The sequence below is a fragment of the Elephantulus edwardii genome, unplaced genomic scaffold (genome assembly GCF_000299155.1).
Source record: "Elephantulus edwardii isolate Elephantulus edwardi_28Jun2011 unplaced genomic scaffold, EleEdw1.0 scaffold00186, whole genome shotgun sequence".
In the NCBI taxonomy this organism is placed as follows: domain Eukaryota; kingdom Metazoa; phylum Chordata; class Mammalia; order Macroscelidea; family Macroscelididae; genus Elephantulus; species Elephantulus edwardii.
Genome location: NW_006399936.1, coordinates 3,213,390 through 3,224,802, shown reverse-complemented (window position 1 = coordinate 3,224,802; position 11,413 = coordinate 3,213,390). Strand labels below are relative to the sequence as shown.

Sequence of the window (11,413 nt, the reverse complement as noted above, 5' to 3'; positions counted from 1 at the left end):
CCAGTGCTCATTCTAGATTTTACATCACTTCCCTGGGTCACCCTCAAGTTTGTCATTTTAAGCTTTGAGGTATGGGTGTGTTTAAGGAGAACTGATCAATATCTCTGTGCAGATACCTTTCTTCTATGTGTGGAGTACATTTTCTTCCTTCTTGTTGTGTGCTGTTGGGTTGGAAGCCGCCCATCTCTGATCCTCCAGCAGGTTTCCAGAGGCACAGGAGGCAGGTGCCCATACTTCTCCCGTGAGGCGGCTGGTGGGCTCACACAAAATACCTCTTTCCTTGTTGTGTATCAAGTTAGAACCGACTTATAGCTGACCCTGCAGTGGGTTTTCAGAGACAGTTTAATGGTACGAGAAGAGTTTGTTTGCACATCTTTCTCCTGTGGATTCATAAAGGCCATCATCCCCTTTTCTTTTAGCCCCAGTGATTACTAGGTTGTACTTTTTGGAGCATAGAAACAAACAAGAGCAAATCCACTGCCATCAAGTCAGCGCCTCGCAAGCCAGGGGACAGAGAAGAACTTTCCCACAGGCTGCAGTTAATCAAATGGAAGGGAATGGCCCATCCTTCTGCAGAGCAGCTGGTGGATTCAAACCACAAGCCTTGGGATTATAGTGCAGTTTCTAAACTTGTAAACAACTAAACTGCCAGAGCTTGCAGTGGGTTTGAACTGCTGCCTTTTCAGTTACTGGAGGTTTTTATCACTGTGCCCACAGGGTACCTGTTTAATTGTCTACTCCTGTTATGTTTTTGTTGAGTCAAAACAAAGAGACTCATAGCTGAGCCTCCAGTGGGGTTTTCAGAGGCTGTAAATCGCTGGGAGGAGATTGCCCGTCTTTCTCTGGTGGAGCAGCTGGTGGATTTGAACGGCCTGCCTTGGGCTTGGCAGCGCTCATACATTTTTCTTTTCCTGTCTGACTTCACAGATGAGGGGTAGCCACATCCTGATACTTCATTCGTACCTTCTCCCCTTCGTGAGCCCGTGCATCCAGGCCAAGTGGGGAGGTGAATGGCTGTGACGTCTCCCTCTCAGACCAGTGCCCCCGCCCCATTCCTGTTGCAGGTTAATCGACGGAGTCAACATCACGATGGAGGATGAGCATATGTGGCTGATCCCCTTCTCGCCGGGGCTGGACCACACGGTCACCATCCGTTTCGACCGGGCTGAAAGCATCGCAGGCCTGCGCTTCTGGAACTACAATAAATCTCCCGAGGACACCTACCGGGGGGTAAGCCGGGGACAGCGGCTCCGTCCACTGTCGGGGAAGCAGCATCTTGACAAATGGCCGGCCTGGCTGCCGGAGAGGAGCATAAATCCTCCAGAACTTTCCAGATGGAGCTGGGGGGTTACAACCAGTGAGAAAGTCACCACTGTTTTATTTTGCCTGCAAATGGCTAATGGCGGCAAAGCACGCTGGGTAGACTTGAGAGAATGCAGAGCCTCATTTCTTCTGGGGGAACAAGGGAGGGTCTAGCAGGCCCAGCCCCCAACTTGTCGTGGAAAATTATGGCCCTGTGATCATTGAAGGCGACAGGACCCGGACCCTGAGCTGGGGGCCTCAACAGAATTCATTACTTCATTGTACCCTCACCCCAGCCTCTGAAGGCAGCTGATATTACCCCCTAGGTTTTGGGGTATTACACTGAGGCTCGGAAGGGGTTCAGTTACTTGTTTGAGATTGCACGGCTCAGGCTCCAGACAGCTCTGCTCCACTTGGAGCCCCGTGCCAAGCCCCATGGTGCGTCCTCCCGCTGGATGGAAAAACACAGCACTGTCACAGTATAGAGAACTTCAGAGACTCTCGGCCCCTGGGCTCTCAGAATGGATATACACTGTTGTCTGTTCTGAGAAAGAAGGACACTCAAAGGTCGCTCAGACAACAACCAGCTAGAGCCCCGAAGTCAATGACCTGAGGATGGTCTCAGCTCTGCCCCTCACGGCTGTACATGTGGCGTGATCGTCCCTGGCCTCCGTTTCCTCATCTGTAAACTGAGGTGACTCTTAACACCTGCCTTGTCAGGTCGACGGAACCTTGGCCTCGGGTCCTGAGTCCACTTCAGGCCTCTGTGCCTGCTTTGCCCTAGAACTCCTTTCTTGGGGTCTGCGTGGGGTTGGTGGGGTTGAGCTGAGCTGGCCTTCCTCAGCTCACATGTGCTGTTCCCAGGGCTACCTGGGTCTCTGTAAGCACTCCAGGGCACGTTTTAAAATTCAGGTATATTGGCATTAAAAAATATCTTTCCTTCTACCTTGATACATATGCCCTCGGACCTTTAGATTTCCTTGAGTGATTCTCAGTCTTTCTGGTTGAGCTTCCAGAACCTAAATTTACCATCTGGAATGCTTGGCCCAGAGACTTCGCGTCACAGGTCTGGGCCCCACTGGCTGTGTGCCAGTGACAGGTGCGTGTGGTGCCATGAAGGAGACAGGAGAAGGTTGCCCATCTTTCTCCCTCAGAGCTGCTGTCAGATTCCAGCCACCAGAGAGGTTTCAGCTTGGGTTGGCAGTGCCACTCCCTGCAGATGACAACCCCAAGTTCAGGGTGATAGTGATGACGGCTAATCCTCAGAAAGTGCTCAGAACACCTGCCTCCGCAGGCCCTGCTGGGCATCTGGTTACAAGCCTCTGGTTGTGCTTAAGGAGATGGGGCTTCAGATCCCTTCATTCCTTCACACATTGTCTGTCTTCAAGCCCATGGCATTGCCTCCCTGAACCCCGGTTTCTGTAGCTGTCAGATGGAGTTGATATGAAGCTACTTCGCAGGGAATGAAAGGAAGACAAGCACAGACCAGCTCTGCTTGGGCGCCCGAGGCACTTCCTGGGGAGCTGGTGGCTCTGGGGGATCTGTTGGGGTGCCTTGGCCCCTACTTTTCTCCATTGTAGGTTTACATTTAGGGGGACTCTGTCTACAGGCTCAACCCTGGCAGCTTCAAGCCTGCACTTTGCTGTCTCCACACCCAGCGAAAGAGAAAGTTCACCTTCCCAGCAAGACAGCAAATCCCACGGGCTGTGTCTGTTAGGTCCAGTGCAGTGACATGACCAGTCCTGAACCAGTCACGTGGTCAGCAGGACGCCGGTCTCAGCTTGGCTGGGCCTGGGTCGTAAGTGCAGCCCGAGGCCAGCCTTGGAATCAGACTGAGGGAAACAGAGTGGAGAGCTGGAGAGAGACAGAGACAGGGACCCTGGCGACATCTTTGGGTCCCCACATCTGCCGTGCCTGAAGGCAGCTGGCAGAGTCTGTAGAGAGCTCCACTGCTCACCCAAAGGGTCATAACCACCAGCCACTCTGAGGCAGATAGGTGGGCAGTCTCTTCCCGTGCGGTCTGCAGCCTCTGCAGCTCACAGGAGCGTCAGCCCCGTGTCCATTCTGACTCGACAGCCTGAGTTGACCTGGGTTGTTGGAGTTTATGCGCCCTCTTCTGCTTCACTTGGCTGGCAGGCGATGCCCGAGTGCCGAGGGCACGCGGTTGCTCTTCCTGGACGGCCCTGCCTCCGAGGAGAATCCTTCCGAGTGAGCGGTGGGTGGGCCTCACTGCTGACTGTGAAGTGAGAGGATGCTGGCTTAGCCCCCCCTCTGTTCCAGAGCTGGGGAGCAGAGCACAGGTGTGACTGAGCCCGCTCAGGGGGCCGACCGTGAGGCCCTGAGGTTTACCAGGGAGCCTGGCCTTCTGGCTGGCCCAGCCCAGTCTAGATCTTGGTAAGCACTTCTGGGAGCCAGGCCCTGAGGGGACAGTGTTGGGGCCTCTGCCACCTAGGGAGACCCAGAACCACTGAGGTCACTAGGCCATCATGACCTAAGAAAGTGCAATGAGGTGGATGGAAGATGGCCCTGCCCCGAGTGAAGTAGCTGGGAGACGTGGGGCCGGGTCACACAGGCTGAGTGTATTTTGTGCCGGGTCCTCTTCTGGGTACCTCACAGAGGCCCACTCATCGCCTGGGGCTGAGATGGTAATGATGGGGAGCAGGGTCCATGCCCAGGGCACCACATCATAGTGCCGCAGGGCACTGCAGCTGGAGCTGTGACCCAGCCGCGTCCCTGCCCAGAACCACACGGGCCAGAGAATGCACGTCTGAGTACTGAGACCGGAAACTCTGGCAGCACGGAGCCTGGGGCTCCGTGGTCAGTGCCACCAAGCACAGCACCCGCAGGGTGAGCACACAGCTCTCCCTGCGCCCCACCCAGCCCTTCACACATCCTCCTTCCTGTGTCCACAGGCCAAGATTGTCCACGTCTCCCTGGATGGCTTGAGCGTCTCCCCCCCAGAGGGCTTCCTCATCCGGAAGGGTCCAGGCAGCTGCCACTTTGATTTTGCCCAAGAAATCCTCTTTGTGGACTACCTGCAGCCACGGTTGCTGCCCCAGCCGACCAGGAGGTGAGCGGGCAGCGGGCGGCGGGCACCTACCCTGAATCCGCATACCCAGCGCAGCGGGCGACTCTGAAGCTGTAACTACAGGGGTTTGGAATGATGATCAAACACACCGCCTTTTAACTGGGTCGTTCTCTAAAGCTCAGCCAAGCCTCGCCGGAAACCTGTGGGATGCACCTGCTTTGTCTGAGGCTGTTTGGGTTTCTCTCAGTCTGGAGTGCTTAAGATTTTAAATGCCTCGATGCACTTCCTGCTGGGAAAAAAGGGGAGGCCCCGCCTTGGTTCCAGAAATGCCCGCTGGCCGATTTGGGGAAAGGCTTGCCTTCCCTGGCCCCTGTGTTCCTGGTTTAGAAAGATTCAAGGAGAAAAATAGAGGCTAGCATTTCACACGCTCCCTGGGATTTCCTGGCCCCAGCTTCAGCTGCAGTAGGTTCATAACAATTTGTAAATGCCACGTTAGGTTTACTCATTTAAACCCCCTTGATGTCCAGACGCCAGAGGCCATGCTCGTGAAAGGAAATGAGTTTCCCTTCGCCACGGCAGGATCCGTTCTTGGGCTGGTCTCTGGGAGCAGTCACTTAACTGTAACATTGCTCCTGACATTGAAGAAAGCCGGGGCTGGCTGAGACCAGGGACAGCGCACCCTGGGGAGGAACGTGCGGGGAAGGGAGGCCAGAACTTACTTCCCCAAATAAATGCTTTGTCATGAAGTTTTGTAGTCATAGGTCCCAGAACCCTCCCAGCACCATAAAAGGAGGGGCTGTTGTGTCCATTTTACAGATATGGAAAACTGAGGCCCTGGATGGTTAAGACACTTGCTCAGAATCACAATGTCAACGCCTTCACGGCCCTGCCCACCTCCACACTCAGCTCCCTCATCTCATTGTCCCCAACTTGCCCTCTCTCCTGTCCCTCTGGCTGCCTCCCCAGGGCAGAACCCATCTGTCCAGCTCGTTCTGCCTAACTCTTCTGAAATTTTCTCTTCCTCGATACTGAGGCCTTAGCTCAGGCCAGCCTCCCCACCCACCCACTGAGGCAGCCTGCACCCACCTGGTCACTCGGCCCCCACCCCCCAGCCCCCTGGCTGCGGTCACTCTATGGTCTGACCTCCTCTGTGGAGAGGGGAGCATGGGCAGAGAAGCCTCCAGCCCTGAGCAGGCTCTGGTCACAGCCCTGCTCTGCCACCTACCAGCTTTGTGACCTGAGCGAGTGACTTCCCCTCTCTCTTCTTCACTTTTCTCACCCACGACTCCCGTGCACAACAGCATCCACCTGTCAGGGACACTGGAAGCCTGAGTATCCCTATGGGTAAAGCCATCGGGCAGGTCAGGACCCCACCTCACTGGCTGGTCTGTGTTTTTCAGGCTTCAGGTGAAGAGCCGGGAGCACGCAAGCATGGACTACGAGGCACCGCTGATGCCCTGTGGCTGTATCCTCCACTCTGCCTCTCAGACGCGCATGCAGTGTGTGTGTGTGTGACCTGATGGCTGAGGAGGTGCCTGGCCAGAGCCAGAGTGAGTGCATATGTCTGTATGGTAGCCTAGGAGGCAAAAAGTTACCCTGCCAACCCAGAAGCAGACAGTTTGAATCTAACAACTGCTCCAGGGGAGAAAGATGGGCAGCCTTCTCCCATGTGATTTACAGCCTCCGGAACCCACCGCAAGGTCAGTTCTGAGTCCGTCCTGACTCGACCACAGTGAGTAACACATACGTATAGGGACCGATCCTTGGAGAAGGACATCAAGCTGGGAAGGTTGGAGGGACATCTCAGGAGAGGAGGACTCTGGGTGAGATGGATTGATAGAGTAGTTAGGGCAATGGAGGTAGGTGTGTCAGAGTCAGTGAGACCAGCTCAGGACAGGGCAGGCTTCAGCGCCGCTGTCCATAGGGTCGCCATGAGTCATGGGTGACTTGACGGCATGTAACAACAACAACATGTATGTGTGTAAGGAGCTCTGCTAGCATAGACTGCAGTGTGTTGGGCTGTTAACCAAAGGGCCTAAAGGTTCAAATCCACCAGTGAGCAGCTCCTCAGGATATAGCAGGACAGTCTCTTGGTAAGCTTTACCATTGCCTCGGAAACCCACTGGTGCTTCTCTGTGAGTTTTCATTGACTTGATGGCAGAGAAGGATACATACATGTGTGCAATACACCCTCATGGTGTAATGGTTAAAAACACTCACCTGCCAACTGAAAGGTGGTTAGTTTGAAGCCCTCTGCCTCTCTGTGCCCTTCAGTAGATTTGGAAACTGCCTGGGACAGCTCTACTCTGTCCTGCAGAACAGACGTGATTTGGAATGGACAGCAATGAGTTTTAGGGATAGTCCCTTAAATATGTGAATAAATATACTTCTATGATACACACACAAACACACATATGTCGCTTAGAAAAGATTTGAGGTCACACATATTTTAATAGGCTTCACTCCCAGGAAGAACATTTTTTTTTCTCTTTGATCTCTGAAGACTGAGAAAGAAAATTCTCAGTGTTATCTAATGCCACTGTTTACTTCGTTCCTAGCACCATTAAAGCCTGGTTTTCCTTAATCCAACGTCCCAGTCATTTTCCAGTTTCAGCTCCTGACCAGCTGGGGCGACCCCTATTACATCGGCCTGACGGGCTTGGAGCTGTATGATGAGCGAGGAGAAAAGATCCCCCTGTCGGAAAACAGTATCCTTCCCAGGGCTGGGGCCTTGGCCAGGCCACGGGGAGCTCAGGAAGGCCGGGCAATGAGCAGAAGTCCAGAATGGACAGGAGTCAGAGGCCAGACACCACATAACAGGGGCTTTGCTTAGAGCCAGAGGCTGACTCTTGGGTAGAGGACAGAGCAGAGGACAGTCCCCAGCCCCGCCCATCGACCAGTTACAGGAGCCCGTGAAGCAGAGAGCCCCTTATAACAGAGGGTGAGGGAACCGGGGGAGGCCGCTAACTGCACCCTCCCTCAATACGGGGACCGTGGGCTTCTGAAGGCGGCTCCAGTCTCTCCCTGAGAGAACCCTCCAAGGATTCCTGACCAGCACGAGAGAGGCTTACTAGAGCTGGTCAACCCCACAACTTGCCTCACGTCTGTTTGAGGGGCCCTTGGGTCCTAGTTGGATCTTTTTCTACCCTCCTCAGGTGCCACCCGAATCCTCCACTGGGCTGAATTGCTCTTGATGATTTGTTGACTTTTAGTGATTCCTTGGATCCGTAAGGCTCCCTTTATCCCACGTGGAGGCTTAAAAGTGCACGAGCAGTCGTAGGATGAAGGTTGTTATATACCCATTTAACAGATGAGGAGACGGGCCAAGAAGTGCTGCATAACTTGCCCAGGACCATGCGTGGGCTTTAATGATGGAGACAGAACTGGAAGCTGGGTTCTCAGCACCATCCTGAGGCCTGTTAGCTGGGCAGCAGCGGCTGGGTCATGCCAGGCCCGAGGGTCCACCTTGGTGGTCCTCACACGCTGAAGCGTGATCGGGCCGCTAGGTGTTCACTTCCCGAAGAACTCAGAGTTTGCCCCCCACCCTCTGGAGCAGCAAGGGCATTTTTAAAGCCCCCGCCTCAGACACTTTTCCCTCCGCCAGCTATCTGCCCGGTTCTGCGTGTTCGAACTCAGCACTGGCCACCTCATCCTTTCCCTTTCTCACACTCACTGTCTTCTTCCACCGTCCATGTGCGCACGCTCTCTCTCTCTCTCTCACACACACACTCTTTCCTCCCACTCCCCTCCATGTGTTCTCTCTCTCTCTCTCTCTCTCTCTCACACACACACACACACACACACACACACACACTCTTTCCTCCCACTCCCCTCCATGTGTTCACTCTCTCACACACTCACTCACACTCAGTCTCTCCAGCCTCCCCGTACTCCCCTGTGACCTCCCCTCCCCACACTCCCCCAGCTTCTCTGAGCAGCCACACTGGCTCTCCCCGTGGTCCCCAAGCTGCCAGGCCCCCTGAGAGTGCCCCAGCACCCCACCTTCCAGTTATGACAGCTGACAGACCTCCTCAGATATCGCCGCCTTCCCGGACAGCGTGAACTCCCTGGAGGGCGTGTGCGGGGACGTCCGGACCCCTGACAAGCTCATCGACCAGGTCAACAACACCAGTGATGGCAGGCACATGTGGCTGGCCCCCATCTTGCCAGGTCTGGTGAGTTCCCAGTGGCCATGGCTCCCAGGTGGGGACTCTGAGGCCCAGGTGGCTCCCTGTCCCAGGCCAGGTTACCCTCACCTAAGTCGGGTAGCTGGGAGCTGCCAGGAAAGGCCAGGTTTTGCCGAACATCATGGGGAGGCCATCTCTCCGAGGCCTCTGGTTCTTCCCCTTTGCTCTGAGGTGGCCACCAGAGCGAGCAGTGGTCAGATGGCAATCTGAAGCTGGGATGCCGGGGGTCACAGGCCTGGGCACCTGAGCAGGGCCGGTCATGGTTGGTTCCCTGTGGTTCGGTCCACTCTGCCCTTTCCTCCAGCTCTGTGCTGTCACTCCTTACGTCACCAGCCACTTGACCCCAGCACAGCCGGCCGTGCCCGTTCTCTGACTCTGCAGCTGCGTGGTTCTGCTTATCTTTTTTTCCGCCAACTTACTTTGTTTTATTATATAAATAAATTTTTTTTATTTTATACTTTTCTTACAAAGTTTGCATACATTGTTTTCCACACCTGATCTTTTCCATTTCCTATACCCACCTCTACCTCCACTCATCACATTGTGTGACCCTGTGATTAACCAGCCCTCCCCTCCGCCCATCCTCACCCCTCCTCTGCTTCCCCTCACACACACACCTTGGATCCTTAATCACATTCCACAATAATGGAGTGTTTGTCCTTATGGGACTGAGTTAGTTCACTTTCTACTTATCTTTCTGCTCTAAGGCCCGGCAGTGAGCACAGGCCTGGTCACCTCTGCCTGACGGGACAAGATGGCCCAGGAGGTGGGGCCAGTGGACCATGGGAATTGTCACTGTCTCAAATGGGCAGAGCACCCCCTCCCGCCTCTTCCTTATCTGGGATCCAAACACCTGGGTCAAGATGTGCAGCCAGGCCTAGGACATCCCTGAAGTGTCCCTTTACCAACTGCATGTGGTGGGTGTGAGGAGGGACCCCCACTTCCTCTCTGAACAGCCATCGGCATTTTCATGACTGAGGCCCTAAGCCCCCGCCCCAAAGCGTGTTCCCCGTGAAAGTCCGTCAGCTTTGCCATGCTGGGCCAGCCCCTTGGCCCTCGTCCCACCAGCGCACGAGAGGAGGAAGCGTGGCTCTGCCCCCAGACCTGCGGCTCTGGTCCTGGTGCTCAGTCAGTCCAGCCGCTGGCATCCTCAGCCCGTGCTCATGGGCACTTGCCACGCGAAGTCCTTTGGGAGTGGGGTGAGTCTCCTCACCGGACTCAAATCTTGACCCACGAGACCCCCCCAGGCACTGAGTCCGAGGGCCTGCTTAGGCCTTGTGTGTGTGAAGGCCACACCCCGTGGCTGGCCCTGCGTGTGGCACTTCTGCCTTCCAGGGTTACTGTGGGTTAGAGAGCTTGCCAGCCAGAGCAGCAGTTTGGTGCTGTCAGGGGTCGCCTTAACGGCCGAGTTGTCCCCCTGATACAGGCAGCCCCTTCCCACTGGACGACAGGACAGAGGCCGGAAGGTGCCGAGCTGGGCCTTTAGTGCCTTTGCTTTGCTTTGCTTTAATTGATGCAGCCAAGAAAAGGACCAGCAGGGGCCAAGGCAGGCTGGATGCCTGGGACAGGGCTCCCCGAGGGATGGTGGGAGAGAAACTGTGGGGTGCAGGGTGCGTGGAGGGCCATGCCAGGCCCAGAAACACCCTCCAGAGCCAGCTCGTAGCAAACACAGCACACGTGATCCGCCTGCAGAGGGGCACCTGCCCACCACGTACCACGCTGGCAGGTGTGGGCTGAGGTGCCAGGGCCTCCTGCCTGGCTACCCCCTGCCCACCGCAGGCCCCCTGGCCCAGCCCAGCGCCTGTTTCCAAACATGCCGCCTTTAATCAGTCCTTCTGTCTGACAGGTGAACCGGGTGTATGTGATTTTCGATCTACCCACCACCGTGTCGATGATCAAACTGTGGAACTACGCAAAAACCCCCCATCGTGGGGTGAAGGAGTTTGGCGTAAGTACTTATTTGCAGGGCTTTTTGAGATAATTATGCTCGTTGGTAATTAGGCCGCCAGCAATTCTCATTTGTCGCAGTTTGATTTACTTCTCTTTGTTGCAACCTTAGACACAAACTGCCTGGGCCTCTGATGCTGGGGAATTTGCCATCCAGCCGTGAAATTCAAAACCTCCCCCGGGGAGATCAGAAAGGGGCTCCTCCTCTGTCTGTCTCCTGCTTGAAGAGCAGGGCTTGGGAGGTGGCGGTGGGGAGAGCAGGGCCAGGGAGCCGTCTCCCCTGGTCTCTGTGAAGGTTGGCAGTAGCCCCTCAGTCCCAGCATCCTCTGCAGGCATGTGGTGTTAGGAGCCTTTGCACCTGGGCGTGTACCAGGACAGGTGTGACACACAGTGTGTCCACAGCCAGAGGGCAGAGCCAGGCCTCTGGATGGTGCAGTGCGTGGCCTCCCCTCAAATGTAGGAAGGAGGTTTGAACCCAGCTCTGCCCAGCTTTCTGATCTGAGATTTTTTTTTTTTCACCTTAATTCCTGTTTCCCAGACGCCAGACTTTGCCTTAGGTGTTGCCAGTGACACAGCTTACCCCTGCTAGTCACCACTGAACTGCATCAAGTTACCTCGCCCTGAGCCTTGTGGCGCTGACATCAGGGTTTGCTGTTTAGTTACACGTTCCTGGCCAGTCCCCCTTGAAGTCAGGGTTCCTATCAGAATGGTTGATGTGGACACACAGCGTGGCCACATGCTGGGGCCGGGAGGAGCTCGCTGTCCCCCACCCACCCAGCCCCTTGCTGGTCACCAGTCGCTCCCAGAGCTTCCCTGTGTGCCCCGCCCAGCTCCTGGTGGACGACCTGCTGGTGTACAACGGGATCCTGGCCATGGTGAGCCACTTGGTAGGAGGCATCCTGCCCACGTGTGACCCCACGGTGCCCTACCACACCATCCTCTTCACCGA

General features: G+C 55.5%; 1 protein-coding gene across 1 annotated transcript in view; it reads left to right on the top strand.

Annotated features, from left to right (window-relative positions):
- Positions 1-11,413, top strand: part of KIAA0556 (KIAA0556 ortholog) — a 151,866-nt gene that overhangs the window by 133,832 nt on the left and 6,621 nt on the right. Inside the window, exons 20-26 of the mRNA XM_006896630.1 lie at positions 1,065-1,230; positions 4,215-4,372; positions 5,731-5,795; positions 6,928-7,038; positions 8,366-8,505; positions 10,364-10,465; positions 11,295-11,413. Coding sequence (XP_006896692.1) covers positions 1,065-1,230; positions 4,215-4,372; positions 5,731-5,795; positions 6,928-7,038; positions 8,366-8,505; positions 10,364-10,465; positions 11,295-11,413 — 861 coding nt within the window. The remainder of the gene's footprint in view (positions 1-1,064; positions 1,231-4,214; positions 4,373-5,730; positions 5,796-6,927; positions 7,039-8,365; positions 8,506-10,363; positions 10,466-11,294) is intronic.